The sequence below is a fragment of the Varroa jacobsoni genome, unplaced genomic scaffold (genome assembly GCF_002532875.2).
Source record: "Varroa jacobsoni isolate VJ856 unplaced genomic scaffold, vjacob_1.0 scaffold_883, whole genome shotgun sequence".
In the NCBI taxonomy this organism is placed as follows: Eukaryota; Metazoa; Arthropoda; class Arachnida; order Mesostigmata; family Varroidae; genus Varroa; species Varroa jacobsoni.
In genome coordinates this window covers 113921-139280 of record NW_019213785.1, presented here as the reverse complement: position 1 = coordinate 139280, position 25360 = coordinate 113921, and the positions used below count along the sequence as shown (strand labels likewise).

Below are 25360 nucleotides of genomic sequence, written 5' to 3'. Positions count from 1 at the left end.
CGCAGCATAGCTGACCTATAATAGCTAGTTCAGGTCGATCCTTGATAAACTTCAGCTCGATATTTAATTTACATATTGCATCATGCATACTGCAGACGAACTAAGGCGTTTGAAGCCCGCCCGAAAATCGTTTTAGGGTCGCACCTGTGGACCTTGCGAGAAATATAATAACCAGATGTTCTGCAACGTCGGCCATCTGGCGTTACAATGTCGGTCGACTTTAGCAAAATGCCATTGTTAAAGGCGAAGCAGTAAAGCAACTAGGGCAAAGTATAATATGAGAGCAAGCGGTTGTTCTTAGCAAAAAATTATTTCCCAAAGAAAGACTCCCATGTCTTCTCAGCCGGCCGTCCACTATAGGTGTAAAACAATGCAAACAAGTGCAAGACCTTCAAAAAAAGGAATGAAATTTAGGTTAATGATGTAGACTTTGAAGCTGCATGAAACAAGTAAAAAAACACCAGCGATTTATTATTTAGCCGGCAAGCTAAACAGAGTAGCAAGACGGTTGGTATGACGTAGAATGTTCGAGAGACCACAACATCCTACACCTCTAGCTACTCTGTAGACCTGTCGCCTTCGAAGAGCAATGGACGTCAAGATAGTAAAAAGCAGCGTTGGTAGATGAACAACCACAGAAGGACGCGTAAAAAGGAAATCACCACTGCAAAAATCTACTCTCATCTGTTCTGTTACTGGTGTCGTCAACTTTTGCATATGTCGGCTTCCCTGTATCTACGAAACCGCAGCTGACGTTGTCTTTTACCTTTCGAAATTCTGCTCAGTAAACTGCTTTGCAGTCAATGCAGCGCTCTACATCTAGCGACCTAGCACTACGAAACTCATTGAAGACGGCTGCGTCGTAGTGAAGAGTTTAAGCAATACCGTACGGGCAACATCAAAGTGATTTGATCACCAAGTTTTTGTAGATCTAATGTGGAGATCAGACCCGATGGTCAGGCTGGATTTTACCTAAAGCAAAAATAAAAACAATTTCAATTGTTTTTTCATATCTACTTAACCCCGAACCGACTCGGATCTGCATTTAATAGCACCGTCGGCTGGTAGAAGTGGTCGAATCAAAAGCTTGTCAGATGGCTGCCTTTTTTTAACCCTCGGACCTCAAAAAGATTACAGGACAAATTGAATATCGGTGGTATTGATTTCGCTAGACCATTATCAGATACGACCCGGGCAATGGCGGAGCTGTGCAATAACCTAACGAGCGAATTTGAAATACTAACTAATGACACCGCTTAGTCGTTCAACTGTGTCGATATTGGCGAACAGTATCTAAACTTCGTAGCAGCAGAAGCTGATTCCAACTTCAACCTCGTGGAGAAACTGATCCAATGCTTTTGATTGACATTAAACAAGGGCAGAAAACATTCATCAGCTCTGAAGGACGCTAGAACAATTGTATTGAAGAAAAAGCTAACTGAATGCGGCGGTTGCTGGGTAAAAGTTCACAGCGTTTCTAAGTCGAGTGAGCTAGTCCGCCATATTTGTTTTCAATTGAAAAACAGAAGTAAATGAAAGCGCGAAGGTACTAGTTTAGCGAAGGGTGAATAGCTAACCTTGAACAGCCCGATATGTTTATCGATCAGCGATAACCCCCGAAAGGGTGTCTACATGTAGATCATTTTGAGAGGCAAAGAAATTATGTCGGTAGTAGTTACCATGATGTTATACTGTCAAGCAACTTTGCCGTGGGCGCATCATGCATCCACGGAAGGAAACGGACCAAACACAGCGCGAAACACACACATATAGATTGGTAATTTTTACTGTGAATGAGAGAAAGCTGAGTACCAGTTGTATATAATTAATATATATTATAAACTGTAAATGAAGCTGGCGTTTTGAAATCTACTTTTGCATTATAGTAATGGTTCTATACGATTTTCGTCTGCTTGGATACTAATGCGACATTTAATAAATTAGGTGCCGCTTGATTCTGTTGTCTTTGACCTGAGTTATGTTCTGCATCGAGACAGAGGCGTGAGATATAATGTGATTAGATAAGCTACGCATTACAGCTGGATAACATCTGTGTTGGAGTATGCTACAGGGCTTAAGACGATAAAAACAAATTGAATCTCTAAGCTTTTGACAATCATATGGGGCGGAAAATACAATTTTTTGACCATCGACCTCCTTCTCCACGCACTGATAGTATTAAACACCGTTTGCATACCAAATGGGAGTTCTATCCTGAATTAATTGAGGGTAAAGGGTTGGTAGGAGGAAAAGTAGAAATCATGATCTATGACAATCTATTCCTTTGAGGTAGCACTAGGAACGATACTTCTACGTCACCTGGAGGTGCATTACCTAACCCATTAGTTTTTTCTGGGTCTATTTATAGTAGCTTCAAGGAATCGTCGTACCCATTCATCGATCGCTAGCCTAACGTATCGTGACGAACGAATTGACGCAGATTTTTGCGTCATTTCAATTCACCTAGGAACCCATTGAAAGGAATACGATAGCGAATTTCGATGGACCAATATACCCAGTAACTTGCAGTTGGCTTTGCTTTTGTATTTGGTATAAATCGTAGGTATGAATATTTTCGGCAAACTTAGCCGTTAACTTTGGTTGGGGTTCGACCTAATAATAATAATAATAATCAACTGTTTGCTTAGGGGGTCCGTGCGATAGGACGGTGTGTCCTTAAGCTTTTTAGAATGAGTGTTTCACTTGAATGCACCCATTTTTGCGATGTACTAACATCAATGTATAATTTATAGAAGAAGGAAAACAGTACAACTATGGCTACATTCGAGAATAAATGCAACAGCTTCCATAGCACAATTAGGCATAGAACCTTTCATTAAAAGAAAGATGTAAAAAATAGGTAGGGCATAGGCTAGCATCCACTGATGATAGAAGTGCAAGTTCTAGGATTAATTAAATAACTTGAACAGCTAAGTACATGCCGTATGATCAGGTAGGTGGCTGACAACTTGATATCTGATTAATCATTCATGCTTTCTTTGAGATCCGTCATCAACCTTTTGAACAGTTCTTGTTAAGGCTGCAATAAATAGGTCGCTTAAAGCTCTACTCAGATAATTCGGAATAAATTACCTAAAACACGATACAAATGACTTTTTTTCAAGATAACCGTACTTCCGATAGTCGAAAATGATGTATCGGATGCTTTCGCATGTAATAGGATTTTCGAATAGAATCAAAGCTTTAGCAGCTTGAGATAGCAGTAAATTAAATTTAACTATAGGCGTGTCATTTTTAGACTTGTAGCTCATAATTTAACCGATTAAAGATAGATCGAAGATGTGCCATAAACGCATCCGTACACCTGATTTAATTATTTCAGCTGAGCCAAAAATCTCCTATGCGGAAAGCAGGAAATATTCGAACAAATCAAAGTAGCGTCTCAGCCAGCATCTGTACCGTAGATAATTGTTTCGTACTAGTTTAAAAGCCAATTGGTCTCGCCACTTAAGCTCCCAACAGCATTATGATAAGATGTCAAAAGCAGCCCATTAGATGCAACATACGTCGGCTTCAACAGGTAGCTATGTGACAGCCTTGATGATAATGGTTTAGTTGTGAAACTTCGATAAGATAGACGAAGTGTACGCTCTTTGCGCGCTAGAAGTTGCGCGAGTTTGTCGAATAAATTTAGCCTCGTTTTCATCATGGATGTTCACTTATCTTACAAACAAAAGACCTTATCGTCCTGTTGCACAAACCTAACTTCTTCTAACTTCCATCAGCTGGCTCTTTACCATTTTTCTGCCTCGCGGATGTAGTGCCAGCTGGAGTGCCGTCGGTCATGACAGTTAAGCAATTAACTGACTACAAGTAAGGCGTTTTCTTTCGTTTGAAATTTTTCCAAATGCATGTAATTGCATTTCGCCACACGGTCCTACGTGTCGTTCCTGCTCCAGGGCTGACCACGTCAGTCTCATGCACTACCCACGGTCTTGCATCGTGCAGTATAAGGCGGGATGAAGGTGACACTAGACAATGGTGCTATTACTAGTACTTGTAAATATTAGGGCTAGATACGGCTGTTATAATCCTATTAAATAAGTTCACTGGTAAGTGCTATTGAAACATATGGAGAAGACACCGTACCCATATGCAGCGAAATGTGAACGTAAGCAAGAACAATAAAGCGTTTCCTTTTCAGTGCACTGTTGATGACCGGTCCCTGTGTAAACGGCCTTCTGTGATTTACGTTTTTATGTGGGGCGCTGGGGATCGTTTTCTGATTAATGTAATGATGGCACGCAATGGCCCTTGAATCACTTTTTACGTGACAGCATCGGTCAGACCTTTGGCATATAGAGGTAAAAATAATGGCGCTATCAAACATAACCTATCCGATCCTGATGAATTTTACTGTAAATATATTTATTATACTACATTACGAATTATTCAATCGGGTATTGTATCTCATTGTATAATCGCAATTCAGCAAAGTGGCCAAGCAAAAAAACTATCAGACTGCATTAGGGTGTACGTATTCAGCGGTTGTATTCACTTCTTTTATAACACTGGTCCGTTCGAGCGAGATGCGTCTCCGCCCATGATTAATGAATGAAACTGGCGGTACCATAGCCAGACGTGTCCTTTGAGCGTGCCGTAGTAATAAGTTCTATAATTGCTAATATGTACATAAAAAATCGCCAAGGCTGTTACCGAAGCGTATCAGCCAGCACCTATTCAAGCTTATCATAACATCAGCTCAGAACTGTTTTTGCTACGAAAACGTTATTATATCAGCGTATGTGGGAAGATTTATACGACTTTTCTGTTTGAAACTGAGGCTCTTTACGGAGTGCGGGCTTCTTTTAAAGACTTATTATAGAGACTCAGGAATGACCAGGTAAGTGCCATCATTTCCACACGCCATGCTAGCGTCGTATGAAAGACAGTCCAGCCCGGGAATCGCTACCCACGTGAAAAAGATTTTTTATTGCGTTTGTATTGGACTAAATTTATTCACACCGTTAATTGGGTCTATTATCTCCGGTCATAGGCTTTTATTGAGTCAAGCTCAAACCAAAACGAGGCAACTGATAACGTATTGCAAATTTTCGCCATAACCAAAAAAAAAATAAGGGGACATATATCCATATCGGCTCTAACAGGGGCGGTATCTAGATTTAGTAAGAAACCTAGACAGAGAGCAGTTGACTTAAAAGCTGTACTGTGGAGAAGCCCAAAGAAACCATAAACGAATACGGCTTTTGTACAAAAAGTAGACTTTAAACAATGTTTATAGACCTAAAAAAGGGCCCGCTCTGCCACAACATATTCAATTTGCAGTAACCGTTAGATTCTCGAGATTTTCAGCGCAAAATGACTTTATCTCTGCTCAGTTAGTAGATTAATTTAAGCGTTACAAATATTAGTATGCTAGTAACATTCTGGCGTGGCCAATAGGTGCACTAAATGAAGTACATATTTTTCCAATAAGGTCTTCAAAAGTAGGTTGTAGACTTTTTATTTCCTATTTTTATTAACTTTTGGGAAAAACACATCACCTCGAGTCATTCTCATTCCAAGTAGCGAAACAAAATCGTTCTGGGTAAATCTGCTACCAAATACTTCGCTTAGCTTACTCGATCGTTGCTATATAGATCTATGTCCTCAGTTCCATCCGCGGCAGCGAAAAAAAAAATTGTGAACATGTTAAAAGAAACTTAAAGTATGTTCAAAGCAAATCAAAAGGATCGTGGATCAAAAGGATTCATTCAACTTTAGAAGTTTCCTCATATCCGCAACTCAGCAAGTTCTCCTCTGAGATCTTTAAGGCCTGCCGAAAGAAGTTCTGTGCGTCTCAAGGGTCTAGTGATTATCGTGCCGGATCATCTCTGCAACCTTAACATTGTAAGAACATGCTGTCAAATTCGAATCTTAAATGGGCCTTATAATATTGACACTGTAACCTGCGAAGTTACAATGTCTCCTTCAATAATAAAGTTATCTGACCCTAAATTGCAAAATTGTTACAAATGCTGGAATCGTTGAAGTAATTTTTCCCTTAATTTGTAATAAAGTGCATTTATAAATCAACGAAAACCTCTGCACGGTTTTCAATTTTGCCAAATAAAATAACCTTGTACTGAAGTGTTTTTGTAAAAATTGCATCAGACATTGCTCGTGTTTCGTTAGCTGTGAGCAGACAATGGTCTTTCAACGATACTTTCGTGTTCTGTTTGCGGAATTCGATAGCTACGTAGGAATAGGCTTCGTGGGGTCTTGTTTTACGCTCCTGCTCCACAAGTTCGACAAATGTTCAGAGTTCCCAGGGCATGTATAAGGTACAAAACCCACAAATTAAACATAAATGTTGATTTATGACCTAAAAACAGACTGGTAAGCTGTTTCAATAGTGTTCTATTAAAGGGCACGCCTATTCCATAATTCATAACTTGTTTAAGAACGTCAAATTATTACATTGCTCAGTTTATTCATTAGCAATAAGCTTTGCGTGTTTAATTACGCATGTTACGTAGAGCTTATGTCGATAACAGGACTTGAGGGTCACTCGTTAGTAGTTGCCACTTTAGCGAACTCTACGGCTAATTGACAGAGGTATTCTCGTATATCCTGTGATGTTCTGTGAGTCACTTAGATGTCCTGTGAGTTCAACGCGACCCAGTTTTGGCATTCTGATCCTATTCGCGGTGATTCATACCGACTGTAAGATAAGTAATAATGAAAATGTGTTACCAATCGTTTTTCCACCTCACGATAGTCTTACAAAGCTTTCAATAAAAACGTAGTGTTTTGAAGTATGCGAAACCTATCTGTCAGTTCCTTTCAATTCCTTCTCCTCCCTTATGTTGGAGACCATATACAAATACTACGGCTTTAATTTTCTTTAATTTTTAAGCTTTCCTATCCACTGATGAAATTAACCTCGTTCCAGATGCAGAATTACCCAGTCGAGTTAACAAAGCTGGTGGCACAGTTCAAGTGACAAAGTACGACGCAATTTAAATCACTCTACAACACAAAACAGATCGCAGGTACCAAACTGGATCCCGTTGCATAGCCTACAATATAAAGGCTCTAATAACTCCGGTAGCAATATATAATGCTCTATTTCCAAAAGGATTTGTTCCCAACAATACATTCTCAGTAAAAGGTGTCTGCGCAGCGACCTCGGTCGACTGACAAAGGCGTCCAAATTCAATGCGTCATAAACCTGAAGTGTTAGGACACTGCGGGCTAATTATGAGTCCTATTTGCAAGGACAGTGAATCGGACCTAATTACGTGGATCCCGTTTCTGCTAGATATTTTATCAGTACAAAAGGCGGATTTATCCGGATGAAACAGAGAGCAGTAATTGCGAGAAGGCCTAATGAACACTGCTACTACTTAGCTCACTCCACGAATCTGAACTTGTGTTTTTTTCCCTTCGCTTAATTAAGTGTTTTTAGATTATCCAGCTACTTCGTAAGAGGCTTTCCTTCGATGCCTGATAATATACTATCTTGGAGGATGCCGAGTAACATCCATTTTAGATGCATTTGTTATAACTAATGACGTTTTTTTTGCGTCCAATTATCATATATTTGTATGAAGTATTATTTCTATATTCATGTGTGGTCGAATAAAGGGAATATTAATTATCTATGTTATCTAATCAATGGGCTTTGTAGTGATCTTTGATTGTTAAAGGCGAACTTAATAAGGTAGATTACAGCGCCGCATAAAGGTACAACCCCACAGATGCCACCTGGTGGCGCGACAACCCTCGCCACAATTACACCAGTTAGACACTTAGCTATAAGAAAAGTTACGGAACTCGTCATGAGGATGCCACAAAAAGCATTTGAAAACAAACGCAGTGTTCTAGAAGTAATGCAGCTCCATAGACTGCGTTTTTTTGAACACACTTAACTATAGCGTGGTTATATAAGTAGGGGGCATTGTTGATGTTAACCTCTAAGTTTAACTCATTCTTACGATTATGGGGAATATCCTAGAATAATTGTCTGTAGCATTTTATCGACACGGTTGAAACATTAGTTATTATGCATTGGAAAGCCGTTTACCACCTATAAAAAGTTGCTACTTACGGAGGACTCCTTTAGGTTGCCTGATGCACATAAGACTGCAGCCAAAAGATTCTCACTGAGATCAGCTTGGTAGTTTTTTTTTTTATATGGAAGTAATTATAATTTTTTAGTGTTAGTTGTACTGTTGAATTGTTTTTCCTTATAAAGCGTTAAGCAAAAAAAAAAATTAGCTTTTTACTTATAGGAGAACAGAAGATTTATAAAAAAAGAGTATATGTGCGTTCAAGCTGAGTCAAGCGGTTCGTATGTTTCTGTCAGAAGCAGCTGCATATATAAAATCGTAAAGGGATCTCAAAAAGTGGTATAATGGTTTCTTGTGGGCTCCAGTAAAGCACCTTACTATCTGTATTGGCTTTGTAAATTGCTACCACAGCTCTTGTACATTCTTGTATTGGCTTACTGAAATAGTAGATTAGTGACATCGCTAAACCCGTATCTTCCGTAGAAAGCTAGGTGTCGTTTTGATTCTTATCACAAAAATATCTTTGATATTTTTACCTATCTTTCATGTTGACTAGGGCCTTACAGATCGTATAGCTTAAAATAACCATAACTCATAGGGAAAGAAACATAAGAACAGCTTCCAAACGAATATAGGTCCTCAGTGGAGGCCATTCACGATGCATCAAAGCGTTTAGAGTAATTCTGGGTTGCGGGCGCGGTTTTTCTCAGCGGCATCACATGAAAGGAAGAGCAGCTAAACTACGAAAGACAACGACAAGTCTGAAGATCTCAAACCTTTAGGAAGAAGAGCCGTGAACTGGATTTTGCCAATTTAGCCCTTCTTTAAGGTTTAAAACTGATGCGATAAGCGTTCTGTGCGGTTAATAAGTAACTGTTCTTTACTTTATGAGATCACCATCAACGACACCGAGGAATGGGTGCCTTTTAGGCTTAATGGTTATTCCACAGTCGGATCTCAGTCTCAATCATTTGAGGAAATGTGTCGGGTGTGCCAGACGCTCTGTAAAAGCACTTCCCAAACCTTCTTAGAAAATTGTTTTCAGACTGATGCCCAGATCGACGCCGAGATCCTACAGCTTCGCGATCTTGGTCCACGTCTGTGGTAGTGCCTGGGATTTCTCATGGATGGTGAAGAACTTTTGTGCCTTAATCTGATTGACTAAACATGTTTCCGGCGCCAATTGGTGTGGCGTAGCGTGGGGAGCTGATGCGCACTCCTTCGAGTGCGTTCACTTCGTAACCACTAACTAACAGGCGTGCAGAGAGAGTAGTCCAAATCTCTGCTGCTAGAAATATATAGCCCAAAACATAACAAAATAGGAGAAATAGTATGTAAATAGAAGATAACTAACATAAAATATTATTGTTACTATTCTCGTTAATAATTATATATATATATATATATGTATGTAGTAAGATAAATAGCTGTCTGTATGGTTATCGTGCCGTTCGATAATTACATTGGAGAAGCTTTAAATAACTCCAGCAAAATACATCCCAATTAGGTTTTTAATGGCAAAGGATCGTTGATACTTACATCATAAAAATAATAACTGAAGGTAAACAAATCTTTAGGGATTTGTGAGTTCTTCCAACTTCCAAATTTGGGCTTTGTGGGAACTTTATATAACCCCGTCAGAACGTTTTACACCTTCGAACTTACGTTATACTGCGCAAAAAAAAACGTTCAACCTCTCTTGAAAACAGCTCAACGAATACTAACAATTATATGGCATATTTCCTAGAAGGATATTTCCTAGAAAACGAAGGTTGGGATGATGGCATGGTTTTCTCTTTGCAGTTCGTTGAATGGCCAGCTTTTCGCGTGTCTGCAGTATAATTAGGCTTATAATGATGATTATGACTAATTATTATATTAGTTTATTATTTTTCGTTTATTTAGGCGCAATGACTTGCTGCAACAAATTTTATAAGAAAATAACGTTTAGTTAAAACAGGCGAGCAATATTGAAGCTTATTAGTCGTATCGAAGCTGTGCTAAGAAATGTATAAGCTAATAAAAGGACGTTTTCCGTAGATTTGAAAGTTTTTTAATAATCATATGTTTATTCGTTGGGCGGATTACGTTATTTCTTGAATAGGTTCTAGCTCTGTTAAAACGCTACATGTGACCATTGGTTACGAGAGACGCCATCCAGATGATAAGATTAATACTCGATTCAATGGGAAAAGGTATTGTTCAACTTTCCAAACTTTGTTGACATATATATATATATATATATATATATAGTATCCGCTTGAGTTAGATCTTAGCAGTCAGAAACCATGCCTTTAATCTGCAAAATGTTCCGCAGCCGTTGGTGTCCTGAAAAAAAAAGGCCGAATCCTATACGTTACATTTAGCCTTACAGTGTACATTTATATGCATGTCAAAGCAGCCTATATTCATTACTGGTATATTAAGTTCATCTACTGGACAAGATGAGAGATTTCAAAAGTTACATGGTGAAGCAATTATGTTATGTGGCCATTTGTGATTTGCTTTTCTTCTTTCAGTTCCAGCCAAAAGAAACTGTCCCCTTTAATTATATAGCTATTTAGATTTATTAACTTGATCTTGCACAGAATCCACACGTGAAGCTAGGAGATCCCTGATGCTGTTACGCTGCTCTGCTTTTTTTTTTCTCTTGGTCCTTATCAATTTCGACTTCATCATCATCATCATGGGAAATACAGTTGCGATTCATTTGAAGGAAAACTAACATCTTAAATATCGTATGACAGAACTGATCTTCGGGATGGCTAGCCATGAACAACCAATCGAAAAATGTGATCCACTGCTTATTATACGTTTATTGATGGGTGGATACTCGTAGAGATGAAGCGTGTCTCCTGTTAGAAAGCATCTCTATAGCGCTCATAACAAATGGTCGACAGTGTTTTTCTTATGGTAATTTGTATCTAATGGAACGATCGTAATCGTAGCAGTACCTCACGTTTTGATTGCGACTCGCTTATACAAATCTTGTATTATCTTTGTATATCGTTTGTATATATGTTTGTATTATCGCGTCATTTTCCACAGTAACTGATGTCTCTCGAAACTTGGTCGCTAACAAAATGATACTATGGCCGTAGTCTACGTTCGAGAACGGAACGTGGCCTGTCCCCTACTATCCTGACAAACAAGCCCAAGCGAAACGGATGCCCGATTCATCTTTATGTATCGACTTTATTATTGGCAGGCGATGTTTGCGATGAACTTGTACATTTGCAGTATCTATAAATTTTGTAATTTCTCTGTCAGTGCCGTGATCACGATTTCTGATAGTGCAATATAAACGTAACGTGACGTAAAAAGCAGAACCCATCGTCTAATCGGAAAAAAAAACCAGCGGATCTACGCTGGTTGTGAAAGTAATAAACGTGTTTTGCCTCTCGAGTGACATGTCCAAATCACAGAGGCGCACGAAACCTTGGCCCTCAACGCCCAAAATGGTCCTGCAGACTTTGCGCAGATTATTTTCACTCTCGAAGCAAACGCAATGCTTGAACATAACCAGGATAATAGAAAAATCCCGCTTGTAGTATTGGTTGAAGTTTTTTTTGTCTTGCAGAAACGATAATGCTGAACACCGATTGTCGCTACGGATTGCTCGTATCAATATGGCAATGACACGAAGTTGTATAAAGTTAAGACCAGGCTGTAGCAAACGTACTAGCCTATTTCGCTAAACACCTTAGATTTAACATCTACATAATGGCTTCTATTCGTTTTTTTTTTTTAACATAAATTCAGCAAGTAACAAAAACGAGAAGTGTTTAAAAAAAACGTAACGACAACAGTGCCTTTTGCAGTCGAATGCACCTTTCGTAATAGAACGCATTGGCGAATTATAAACATTCGTATATTATACTGAATATAACTAATACAGTGTGTTTCATTAACGATAACGACTTTGTGTATATCTATCCGCTAACACTATACATGGAACGTTACGTGAAACGAATTCTAGTTTAGAACCTATAGGGTAGCTAGGACAATGGCTTGCCCTGTCCAGTAGCTTTCAAGTCGGGGAAGCAACTACGCGTGCTTGATAATAAGTCATAATAGATAAAGCACAATCTTCATTGATTTCTATTAATTTCATTAATTTCTATTACCGACTGTTCTCGTCAGGTAGAACGGCTAGGCAAAACAAAATCATTTGTTTCATTTTTCATCAACGCGTCGCTTAACAGAACCCTTAATAAGACAAACATAACAAAACAAGAATTACAATTTCACGAATTTTTTTTTCAGAAGCAGGTACAATTTTATCCGTTTGTAAGAAATTTGTGTTAATTTAGAATTGGTCAAAATCGATACGAAGCTCAAGTGCCATACGTTAAGCAGGATCATACGCTGGTACTTTTTTCCCTCCAACTCGGGAGGATTACTTCTTAGCGTCAACAACAGTTTGAGACCAAATTGGCGGCGACCGAGATCAATCTTAATTAGTGCTTCTTAACTTCCCTATTTGGTATTTCTTGTTCCCTTTTCGGTTGCCTTCGTTTATGACTGAGAAGTTCTTGATTATCAGCCTGGGGGAGGGGGGGAGGAGGCCTAACGTACTCCATCTTCCAGATTCGTCTCAGACGAGTAACAAATAAAGTTTTTGAATTTAACGTGCTACTTTTATCGTTGCAGATGCGTTTGCTTGATATTTCTCATTCTTCAATTTTTATTTCTCGGTTATATAGTATTATTGCAGTCATTCCGAATGTATGACAAAATCTATGCAAACAAAGATAGTTTTGTATTACTTCTAGCAAAAGTACTTGGAATTATGATACAGGAATAGCGTTAAATCTATAAAAAATGACAGAGACTCCTTTATTTTCAGCTAGGAAAGCTCGCTTTGCGGACATGCATTGTTTGGATGCCATGGGGGTTGTAGGAGGTTGCTGATTATTATTTACTTATATTACACATTATTATTAAGAGCGCATAGCCTTTTATCTCGGTGGTCAGAATTGTTGTCGAAAATGTTTGTGCCTGTCATTGCGCACTATTTTGATTGCCATTTATCTGCCGCTATTGTTATTTCGGTGGTTCAGGGCTCCACAATAAACTAGGTCATGCAATTCACCCTATAGCATTACTCGATATAAATAGATGACAACAACGTAAATGCTAATTAATAGAAAGGTTCTCTCCAGAAACTGCTTATCTCGGAAAGCATTCTAGCTCGCTGTACGCGGATCGTAACCCCTAGATCCGTCTATTACAAACATAGAAGATAGTAATTTGACAGTGATCGCCACAAATACTAATAAAAGGTTTCCTTGTATAATCTCACGTCCATGATATGCTACGTATATGTGCTAAGTTACTTCCTTCTAAAGTAATTCTATGGCCGAAGTTCACATGTTCAACTAACCATGATAATCTCCAAGAATGAATAACTTATACTGAATCAAAATATCATGTTAATTATTAAAAATGTATATATATATATATATATATATATCGCATGCATCGTAAAACAGATGCATAGTAATTGCGAAGAGTCCATCTTCCAATTAGCTGAATACAATTACCAATTACATTCAATCAATAAGACATTAACAACAGCGTAGAGTTGGGCTCACTTTCTAAATGATCCCTGTCCACTTAAACACGGCTGCTCGATGTAATATTATTCAGTCATTTATCCACCCTGCCTAGCTTCAAGCATCCTTATTGAAGACGCACTTTGAAACACTTCCTGCGTCCGCTATGGGTGAGTTACGTTTCTTTTGTTTGTAGGCGTTGGTATGTATGTGTATCTGCGCGCAGATTGGATCGTGTATGTTTTTCGCCTGTCGACGACCCGATCGTGACGCGTTTAGATTGGTTGAGAGCTCGATATTCACTACTGACACCCCTACCTGACACTTGCGTCAAGTGCCACCTACTGAGAGTATTCCGAGTCTATTCCAACCCCTAGTAAACGCCTTCTCCCAAATTAAAAGCTAAAAATGAGCGACTGTCTCTCCTCTTCTACAAATGAACGAAACGGACCAATGACGCTAACTGATCCATCCTTCGCTACGATCCAATCTGTTTAACACACGTGCGCCGAAAGGTTGTATCGTATCGAATATCCCACAGAAATATCCGTGAACTGAGCCCTGAACTGAGTCCTGAGTGAGGCAGGGCAGACGAAGTGGTGTCCGTATTTCATATACTATATGTGTCTGAGATTTGGATCGAGTTAGGCCATAACCGTGACAACAAAATGCCAGCTTTGTCGTCAATGTGGCCGTCCCAGCTCCTGTTAGTGGCGATTTTTATTCAACAGACGTGCTTCTCTGCACGTAAGTGAAAGTTTTGTTTTTGTGTTACCTATGTTAACATGAGAAAAAATCAATGATTGCTGTGGAATGGTCGCATACCATGCAGGGGCATAATGCTAAGCACCCTTTGCTTATCGTGCATATTAAAAAGAAACATGCATGGCCAACAAAAGGTGCCTTTCAAAGCTATTTATTTCTGCGTACATATATATCTTTAAATGTCTTCATCTTTAGATGCGTAGTCGTAATATAGGACAATCAGAACGATGAATAAAGGTTGATCCTAATTAACGGATTGATAAGCAACCTGTTCCTTAACAAAGGCGCGAGGACTTTTATGAAAATGGAATTACGAGCGTATCGAAAAAATCCTTTAGAGATCCTAAGCGCCTAAATAGAGGTATGCAACATTTGATGAAATGTAGACAAAATCATACGAATTTCATAATAATTATACCGCATATGAAGATATTGCAGAAAATATTTAACTTCGGTGAATTGTACATCGTATATGAGACATGCTTTGCGTGACTGCCAAAAAGCGTGTCCTCTCGAAAGAGAGTGGCGTGTGTTTACTAAGCAAAACATTTTAAAGATGAATTATTTTTGCAAACATTTTTAAGTATTGAGTCCTGATCAAAGGACTATCCGACTTCTTCCTGTCTGTGCTTTATTTTCCGCCTTTTCCGTCACACACACACCATCAAACGACATCATCGTTCTCGCAACAGAGATGAAGGCTCATTTAGAGGGTGAATTGACGCCCAGGATGGATTTCAGTTTTCAGGGCAGCAACCCCATAAACCACCTCACCGGAGGTAAGTATATTTGTTTCCATCCACGTTTTTATTACAACTCTGCTTTTCGAGACCAGATCTATAGACATGTATCTACAACTAATACGAGACGGCAAGATCTTCGATCGTTTGAAGCATTGGACCAGAATATATAATTAAGACGAGATAAAGATGAGACAGTAAGCAAATTCACTTCGCTCATTGAGTATAATGTAACTGAATTATATTCTTAATTTGAGTTAACGGTATTTGGTATTTCTGGTGATGAAGTATCAGTAAGTTAGCTAGGTAAATGACCAAGTCTGCATAAACAGCCTATAACAGATTTCATTTTCAGCTCTTGGGAACAACGTTGCGAACTTATTCAACCCGATGCAAGCTGTTAATGCGGCCTTCAATGCGATCAATGGTGAGTATAGTCTATGTGTAAAAAACGAATCGTATATTTATATTGTAAAGCCGTATATACCAGCAGACGAACGTCTCCTGGTTATTACATGATATTAGTTACAGAGGTAGTTAGTTACTAACTTCTCAATTCGGTTCTTATCGATTATAGATGACGCTATTGCTCCTTAAAGCGGTGTGTCCTCCTAAGCCGAAACATCATAGCGCAACTCTCTATTGACAAGTTTGCAAGCTACTAAGCGTATTAGTTACTATGAGAATGTTAGTTACCATGTTCATTTAAATATATTTGGGTCTATAAAATATACACCTCATACTTTTACATGAGCTTGCCTATTTCATCTATGCAATCATTTACTGGAACCCTCTTGCGGCGCTATTCTTCTTGGCTTCAGCTGTTTACGATCTACAGGGCCGGTCATAGTACAATGTACCCCTCATCGGGTACGGCAATATTTTTACGCCCTTTATGAATCACCTTTATTGATGAGTGGATGCTTACTGTGCCATTCCGTTGCTGGTAGGTTCCCAAGAATCCATGAACAGAAAAAGATGTGAAACATTAGCAAAATATTTGCCGTGCGTTAATGATCCTTTTTTTTTTTTTCGATTTAATATGTATATACAGCCTCTAAGAGTCTCTAATACTGTCCTACAGACTTTCGAAATCGAACGGAGATGATTCATGAAACAGATCAGTTTCTCAATGAATACTGTTAGATACGTTTCTTTTGTATGTACCAAACTTATTTTTTTGTTCGGAGTTAATGTCATGTATTGGCTAAACGCCTATTGATTGTGAAGAGCGTACCACGGTACGCAAATCACAGACGGATGGGGCATGCTCGTAACGCGCTTAGACGTGAACGGGGCGGCATTTTCCAGGGGAGCGTCGTAAGTATCTTAAGGAAGCGACCGCTGATCACGAAGTGTCGATTAGAATATTGACAATGACTTGACAACTATTATTCAGAGCCTCTTGATAAAGTATTTGACATTCGTATGATGGACAACATGGCACGATATGGTTAACAAGGAAGCGGAGAAACTTATAATCAGCAAAACGATCACCGGAGTTTAACTACCAATAATTCACCATCATAACGATGTCTTTTTTACTCAAGAAGAGTATTCTTATATCGCGAAATGTCGAATTCAGGTTTTGTCGGCGCTTTTGCCATAAATAAGCAGAGTGTTAGCAATCGCAAGCTAAATATCCTATTTTTATACAGTTGGGTGGGAAGCGATAATTAATTGTTGATATAAAACATCGGATAGATACATACTGAACTAAATATATACCTTAGACGATAATGATTTTGAAAGGATTGTTCCGCAGGGCTATTGAATTTCGATTATGACTAACCAGATCACAAAGGATCTGAAAATAAGACTGTCGGGCTGAGCACACGCTCTGAAAACATGGCTGTCTCTATGGGTGTGTGGTTTTTATATATAGTACCGTTCTATCTCAAAGAACAATAAGCGCTAGACTCAGAGCCTTTGTAATGCCTAAGACTCTGTTTATGCTGAATTTTAGATTATTTATTGTTACTGCCTCTTCTTTTCGATAGGAAAGACTCGGTTGAAAGCTCATATATTTAGCCTTATTATCGTATTGCAAAAACTATTCGTGGCCAAATTGATGTACCTTTGGAAAATCCCAGGTTAGGTGAAAGCTTCTTTTTAAAAACAAGCTTTCGTACACAGGCGACGCCACGAAGTAAAAAAGCGGCAGAAATTATTCTTCGTTGGTATTCATACGCTAGAAATCTCCTATGTTTCCTCTAAAAAAAAGCGTCAACATGCCTAAAATAACGAAAGCATATACGGCTGATGGGTTTTTTTAAAGTCGGATCCTATACCTTCTCAGGTATAAATCCATGGCTTAGATTGTCAATTACCATTTATTCGGAACTATATGAGCTCCTTAAAGACGGAGCTTCAATAAACGACATGAAATAAATATAACTAGGCCATGTTTACTATTGCCCTATCTTACATTGGACCAATTTCACTGCCACATCATTGGTAACCAACTACGGGTACGCAATCGTTGTTCTGTTACATAACGGGTACAGGTGCTTTAATTTCATCCTACCTTCCAAATCTACGTTTGTATGCTAGTATATATAAAAAAAAAAAAAACGAATTTACTTTAGAGGAAGAAGCTTCCTCTAATACATCCATTATAAGCTAGTTAATACTACCGGGACAAAGTGTTGAACATGATTTCCATCAGGAACAAACAGCTACTTTCCACTTGCAAAAATGAAAGGCAAAATATCAAGTACTCCACAATGTTGGCTGATAGATGACAGTTTTATACACAGCTTGGTTTATTGCACCATGTCAACCTAATATTGTCATTTTGCATTTAAAGTATTATAATGTAATAGGTTTCGTAGCGTAATAGATATAGCTGAGCATAAGGCGCGCCCTTCTACTCTACAGGTGTATAATTGCAACATTGACTTTCAGGTATCCTAAAGCCAGCTATACCTTTAACTTTGCCGCCGACTCAGTTGGAATTCTCATCCTTACTGGGATTTCCTAGAAGATCAAATGGAGCGTCGCTTTTCCCCCATACAAATAGCGGCAATCCACCGATGTCAGGCTCAGGATCAGGCATTGCTTCTTTGTCGGTCCATAATCTTGGAACAAATCAACCCGCGTCACGCTCTACCAATGAGGCTAGTGTTTCATTCCATACAAGCATGAATAATTCTCCAACTACAAACCCAGGATCGTTTGGGTTCAGCATAAGTGGTAACGGATTGGATACAGGTTCACGCGAAAGCCCGGGATCTGTTAGCACCTCGATCTCACGTGCAAATATCCGGCTTGATCCAGACGCGACCGCATCTTCCGGCCCTAGTCGTCCAAGTTTAGGCATAAACCTGGCCAGCAGTTCTTCCTCCTCAGGTACATATCAGAGCTTCTGAATGGTTCATTATTAAGTATTTGTCAAAATAATATGAACTATAAACAAACTACCGAAGGCTTTATCTACTTAATGTAGTTATTTTCGTATTATGTACGTACAATAATTTTATAATTTTACTATACAGCAATCGAGATGCGACCTTTATTTTCATATCAGTTACTATACATTTCCAAATGTATAGTAACTGATAAATCAAATCAGCCATTTCACTCGCGAGGCTCATTTCGAGGAATAAAGGAACTTCGAAGCAATTCTCTCGAGATGAAGCAGTTTACCGCTTTGTATACAATCTCGTCTGGTAGATATATTACAACTCATGTCGATCAGATCGTCCCTCGTGGGAAATTAGACATTATCACGAGACACTAGGTAATTTGTTTCCGATTCAAGATAAATAAGGTAGCTAACAAGTTGGAAATATCTACAGTTGTAAAAACGGTTGGGGTTCAGGGAGGGGAGGATACTTGACTGCCTTTATCAGCGTTTCGTAACACATCCTTTAAGGTCTACGGCTGACGACCATTACGCTGTACTTAATAGATGTTGAGTGTATATACCGCCCTTTTATAGGGCAGTATAATAGTTGCGATTAGTCTGTTGGCTAATACTAAATCAAAACACCGTACGACTAATTTTTGTTGACAAGCCCGTAGCAAAATATAAGGCTAAATTAATTATTGTGGGTGGAGTTGAAATGTCTGTAGTGCATGATACCAATCCGGTCCTTTTCTGTAGGTGAACTTTCTATAGGTATTGTATGTTTTCGTGCTGGTTTGTATTGCTGTAACATATTGGTTGATAATCTTAGGGAGACACTGTGGTGAAGGTTCGTTCGAACCGTGGACAGGTTTCATTTCGTGCCGGGAGCCATCGTCTAATGAAAGTATCTAACGGCTATAGTCGAAGTAAAACGCAATAGATAAAACGGCTGTGCTATGTGTGATACACATTTGGATCCGAACGCATTTCGTTGCTTAGTTTCTTAAGTCAAGTAAAATGTATTAAGAAGTAAATAGGATTATGAATTTTCAACGAGCTACTTTTTTTTGTGTTCTGCTTAATCTTGTTATCATTCCGGGTTGAAAACGATCGGTAGACATTGCCACCGCGATAGATTAGTGGGTAACGTATCTACCTGCTAACTTTAAGAATACGTTGTGGTCTAAATTCCAACCCGGCATAAACAGGTGCCGTATCGTGCTGGGAGCCTCTTATGCCTAACGGTGATACTGGACGTATTATTCGAAACACAGAAACACTTCTACCTAAAATAGTACGTTCCCGTTATTCAACAGAACAATTCGGTTTGATTTGACCTGTACGTTACGCATGTAACGCTTGAAATTAAGTGTCTGTTTAAAGGTTTTCTTTCTGTAAATAAGCAATTTCTGCATTGGTATTATTCTGGAGAAACGACTAGAAACTTTCGGAGGTTCGATAATGTCATGTATCTACCATTTATAGATATAAAGATGACTTTTCGATTGGTGAGATGTCATATTTTAGTGAAATTATAGATTTAACAGCCTTCTTCATTAGGTACGGTGAAACTATTAGGCGATCGATAGATTCCTTAATACTCAACAAACTTTTTGGGGGGTTATGCAAGTTATTGAGACAGTTATCTAAAAGTTTACACTTTTAATTTGCGCATAATCGCCTGCGTCGGACAAATGTTCTCCTCTACTTTTTGACAAATGGCGATTTTTTTGGCACTATGTAATCGTTTTATTGTTTTTATATTACCATTTGTGCCACCAGATTAAAAAAAGAGAACAGACCTATCTGGGCTCGAACAATTGAAACTGCGTTTTTTTTTTTAGAAATCAATTGTAGCGTATTCACAAATTATATATACGTAAGAATAACGAATTTTTCGACCATGATTAATATTTACGAGAGCTTATAATGACGTATACGAGCTTAATGATAGTCTGTAGGTACAATGTAAATAAATAAATAAAAAAAAAAAAATATTGAAAAACTATGAGCAATGAGTTCTAATTAGCTAGAAGTTAGAAGACAATATCTGTGCGAGTCTATCTTGTCCAAAGTTTCTCCGTACTCCGAGATAGCTAATACTTCGTACAATACCGTTTTTATGACCAATTCATAATACGCCCTGCCTGTTAACTACCCTGACTGGCTCAAAGCAGTATGATAATGATATATGCGAAAAATGTTTATTGTTATCATACATGTTTCTATTTTTAGATATGTTTTTATCGCACGAGGGCGATGTCTCAGCGGTCTGGCAAATACTTGCAATCCGTGTGCTTATATGTCCATCGACTGCAGAGATCTTTTACCGCCGCTGACGTTCTGGTTCCTTGTGGTGGCGTAGAGATGAAACACATGCAACATAAATAGAATGATTTTTCGCGTATGGCGCCCGAGGCAGAAAACGCTAGTTGCGTTGGGCTATTCTTCGTATTAGTGACCATTCTGCCTACTCTGGTCAGCCTACCGTTCTGCAAGAATATCATTTCAATTTAGACGTGCTTAGAGGCTACGGACTTCGTTTTGCTAGCCTCTCTGTTTCACGTAATTCGGTAAACGGTCACTTGCTTGTTGCTGTTGACTCTAGAAATTAAGGCCTGTTACTATTTAAGCTACCGAAAGGTCATCCCAATCAAATCTATGGTTACTCAAACGTATTTTTATGATCCCGAATCCAGCTTAATAGATCATAAGTAAAAGACAAGAGATAATTCTAAGACATTCGCGGTCTGCATCATAAAATCACTAATTTGAAAATGCCGTTCTGTCTAGGACCAGAAAATTCGGAAGCAATCTCGAATTCTGTCACTGGCCGTAATAACCGCCACGGCTTTCGAGGGCGAAATTTACAAATGCCTGGAAGTCCTTCAAGGGTATTTGGCCAATCTCTGTCGAAACCGGAGGACCGGCTATTCAGAGATTCTTCATTAACCCACATCAACTTGCTAGGTTCTACTAAAAATGACCACCACATTTCTCCATCTTCGCATGGATCGAGTAGCTCGAATCTGGGTCATTCCTCAGCTATTTCAGGAGCCTTAGACGAAATTGAACCGCGGGGTAGTGTGGGCTTCTCTACATCTTTATCCTCAATACAGCTACCATCACCGAGCTTTCGTGAATCATTAGGTTCAACTAATCGACGAAGCTTCACCGTAGTCGACAATAGCAATAGATTTACCACCGCGTACGCTAGACCTAACGAGCGGCGTGTCATCCTTCACACGGGAGGAGGCCAGCCCGAAGAGGACATCATTGAAATATCACGTGAGCTTCTTTTATATCAACATCGAGTTTTATATACGTTATAGATTATGACTAGAATACATTTTTTTTAATTACGTATTCAATCTTGCTATATAAATTCACTTCGCTATATTGTATGAAAAGGTGAAGGTGTAATCTTCTTACTGCGGTAATGTCTTAAGCGGATATTTCGGCCGCACGCCACCTTTTAATTGACGGAACGATGAGCCCAGCGGATGTATCATAAAGTTGTATGGAAACATTTTTCACGATAAACTTATTAACGCATCGTTCCTAGCAACAATTAGACTAAAATGCGTCCATATTACAGGATCAACGTACCTCGTTTCACCGAAGCCAGCGACATTTAGGTCTAGTATTATCCAGAAGAAATTTTAAATCTCAATAAAATTGTCTCATGCCAAGACATCAGCCCCTTCACTGTCTGAGTAATAATTTGGTGTCTGGTCTTACCGGTGAAGAGCACCAACGAGGTATACTTAAGTGAATCTCGTAACACATTATTTGTATAATATTTTAGATAATTACCCGAGCGGCCCAGCTGCCAATTGGAAAACCGAATATCAATGAAAAAATTATATACCATCAAACTGGCAATCTCGCAATAAAAAGCTACTGTTAACCTATTTATAGATGCGCATCTAATATGATTACGGTTTGAAACAGTTTTCGACGAGGATGAAGAGTTGCTTCGAGACGACCTAATCGATTGAAAACAAGCGATCTTCCTGCTCGTACACAGAGAGTACGCTATTTGCTAAAGCCGGAAGAATCAATACATTAAATTAGCGTTGATGGCTCGTAATCAAGTAGAAACATTCTGGACTATGTTTACGCTTGTTAGTAATAGTTAATGATGTACCTAATAATGAAAAAGCTAAACACTGTCAAATTTACCAGTTAACTTTTTTTTCGAATCGCACGATTTTCAAGTGACCAAGTAACTTACGCGTAACAATAATTAACTGTTATATATAATCAAAAAAGTTACCCGTCTGCCGCGTAACTAATTCAGTCGTTCATTACTAATTACCTAACAGAATTGGCAAAACTGCCGATAACACGATGGGGACCATGCTCTAAGATAGTCCGGATAGTCGGTGCAGTGATGTTACGATAGCTAGTTACGAGAAGTTCAAGTCACTTAAAGACGACACTGGGCTGTGGGTCGATTCCAGGTCACGAAGCCTGCCGGCCACCCCGATCATCAAGATATCGTTCAGTGTGTAAACGTAAATTGTCAAGCGTCTTTGTGCTACAGTGCGTCGTCATTCGAAAATGCGGGGGATCCTGATATAGTTGTAGTATAGCGCTTAAACGAGACACATTGCTCTACAAGTGTCTACAACAACTAAGTTCTAAAAGTATTACTTTTATTGTAGCCTAATTGGACTATCTATGGATGGAGTATTAGATGTTATAGCGTCGATAGCAGCCGGGAATTTTTTTGCTTTTTTCGAAATTTGCTCCCGTCCTTAGCGTACTTAATGATATAGCAGCATTTTTTTGGAGGAGCTTTAGATTGATGCCGCTACCCAATCGCGAACTACCCAATCGCTCTTTCATTGATTGTTCAACAGCAGCGGTCTAACTCCAATAAGAGATACGTAAGCGTGACAAAAAGCGTTACGCCCGTTCTTTTACGATTATGATTCACGTCTACGTATATGTGTAGACATAAACTTGTAAAAAAAAATGTAACCGATGCCAGATAAAATAGCCGGCAAGGAAATTATGTTGGGTGTACAGGTGGTGAAAGTTTCTTTTCAACCAAATACTTCCGCTTTGTGAACGAGTCGAGCGTCAAAAGCGATGCTAAATAAAGTTCCCAAAGTAATTTTTCATCAGTTATTTGTTGCTCAATACAGCAAGGTACTTGCAAGGGTCATATTGTATCGAAGCGGCTATAATTAATCCACTCGTTCAGACCATGACGTGCTTCGGCCTTCAATACTGCAAAATGTCACTATTTCGAAAAATGCAACGACACGGCTTGGATAGCTCCAGTAACAACCCTAAGATAGGTCGAAGGAGACATCGCTTTATTTGAGTCCGTACGGATGTCATGCACGAAAAACGTGCATATTGCACGTATCCGATGTAACCATTGGCCTATATAAGTACTGCATATGTCATCGATTAACGCATCCGATAATTACAAGCCTTCATACATATATATTTCAATAATGTACGTTTATTTGCAAATTCTAACAACTATACACTATTAAACATAGAATGCCAATTACTTATGGTCGATGTTACGACAAATCTCGAACTCTTCTCGGGGTCGCTGTGTAGTGCCCTACGAGTCATGATGATCCCGAACGAAAAAAACAACATTCAGCTTTCTGTTTAGACTTACCTTTCGCCTTATAGTTGTAAGCTTAATGAATATATGGCTTTACATTAACAGTATACTTTTATATGTCACACTGCACGTCCTATATAGTATTCATTTGTGACTCACAGTTAAGTAACTAAATACGATAGTATCAGAGAGCTCTAGTTATACCCAGAGCGCGTAGTTGGGGGTTGCCCAAGGGCACGGCATCAGACTGTTATGGCTATTAACGTCAACTTAGTAGTTCACTCAGAAGTTTCAAGTGAATCTGAAGTTTTCGATAATCATATTCTCAAAATCATTAAGGATTTTGAATTAGGCTGACCAAGGCTTTGGTAGGACTATCACTGAGCGCGTGTTTTATTATCTTTGAGTAAGTAAATACGACTGTTGTGAATGTGGGAACAACAGTAGTTTTATAGCGCTATTTATTAGATATGCCCAGAGGTACTGAGAGCAAAGGTCTATTTTATGAGCATTTTTTAGGATGATGAATATTAAATATAGCTAAAAAGAGTTTTCATAGGAGCTAAAAGCAAAATGATGTGAAATCATATTTAGAAGCATCGATTTATCGGAAAAAAAAGGAGTTTCAAATATGTCTTTGCATAAAAAAGGTCTAAGTTAGTGGTGACGTTTCGAAAACGGCGACATCTAGAACAAATTTTATATTCTTCGTGAATGTTTTTCTTTAGTAGTAAATTTGCTTATCAAAAAAACTTAGCGCCCACAACGGAATCAACGTACGAACCGATTATATATACAAGACCGTTTATCGATTCCATAACCAACGAAAAAAAGGTATTTGATGAAAATTATAGAGGGCCCGATTGCGATAACTTGGAATCAGGTAGACTGAAGTAATCTTTTTTCTGCAAAAAAAAAAATTTAATACGGTGCTAATTTGACCCCGGTTACTTTTAGGCTTTTAGGAAGCTACTAGTAAATCATTAACTCAAGGTTTTTCCAAACGGCTGTATATATATATGTATATATATATATATATATATATATATATATATATATATATATAGTTTTTTTTTTATTTTGTCTTTTTTTTCTTTTTTGTTTTGCATGTGTTACATCTTCTCTTTTATATATATATATATATATATATACTTCTATTCATAATTATGTATATTTTTTTTTTTTTTTTAGTTTTGTTTATTCGTACACAAAGATTTTTCTATCGCTGATATTCTTAAATACAATTACCATGCAAACACATTTCGCATATTTGGTGAGTACGGTTGCTTGTTCATCTGTCTAAGCGTTTGAAT

General features: G+C 38.5%; 1 protein-coding gene and 1 long non-coding RNA gene across 5 annotated transcripts in view; one reads left to right on the top strand and one right to left on the bottom strand.

The window, feature by feature from the left end:
* Positions 1 to 10077: 10077 nt before the first annotated feature.
* LOC111264652 (uncharacterized) overlaps positions 10078 to 25360 on the bottom strand; it is a 21340-nt gene continuing 6057 nt past the window's right edge. Inside the window, exon 4 of the long non-coding RNA XR_002682973.2 lies at positions 10078 to 10364. This is a non-coding gene — a long non-coding RNA (uncharacterized LOC111264652). The remainder of the gene's footprint in view (positions 10365 to 25360) is intronic.
* The window catches only part of LOC111264650 (uncharacterized), a 24146-nt gene continuing 12763 nt past the window's right edge, over positions 13978 to 25360 (top strand). For 2 of the 4 annotated variants that reach the window (XM_022840715.2, XM_022840714.2), the window contains exons 1-4: positions 13986 to 14341; positions 15052 to 15138; positions 15455 to 15526; positions 18007 to 18450. In XM_022840715.2, coding sequence (XP_022696450.1) covers positions 14263 to 14341; positions 15052 to 15138; positions 15455 to 15526; positions 18007 to 18450 — 682 coding nt within the window. In that variant the 5' untranslated portion in view covers positions 13986 to 14262. Of the gene's footprint in view, positions 14342 to 15051; positions 15139 to 15454; positions 15527 to 18006; positions 18451 to 21244; positions 21740 to 22049; positions 22175 to 25360 lie in introns of those variants that run through there. The other 2 variants (XM_022840713.2, XM_022840716.2) reach the window with 2 other exon arrangements.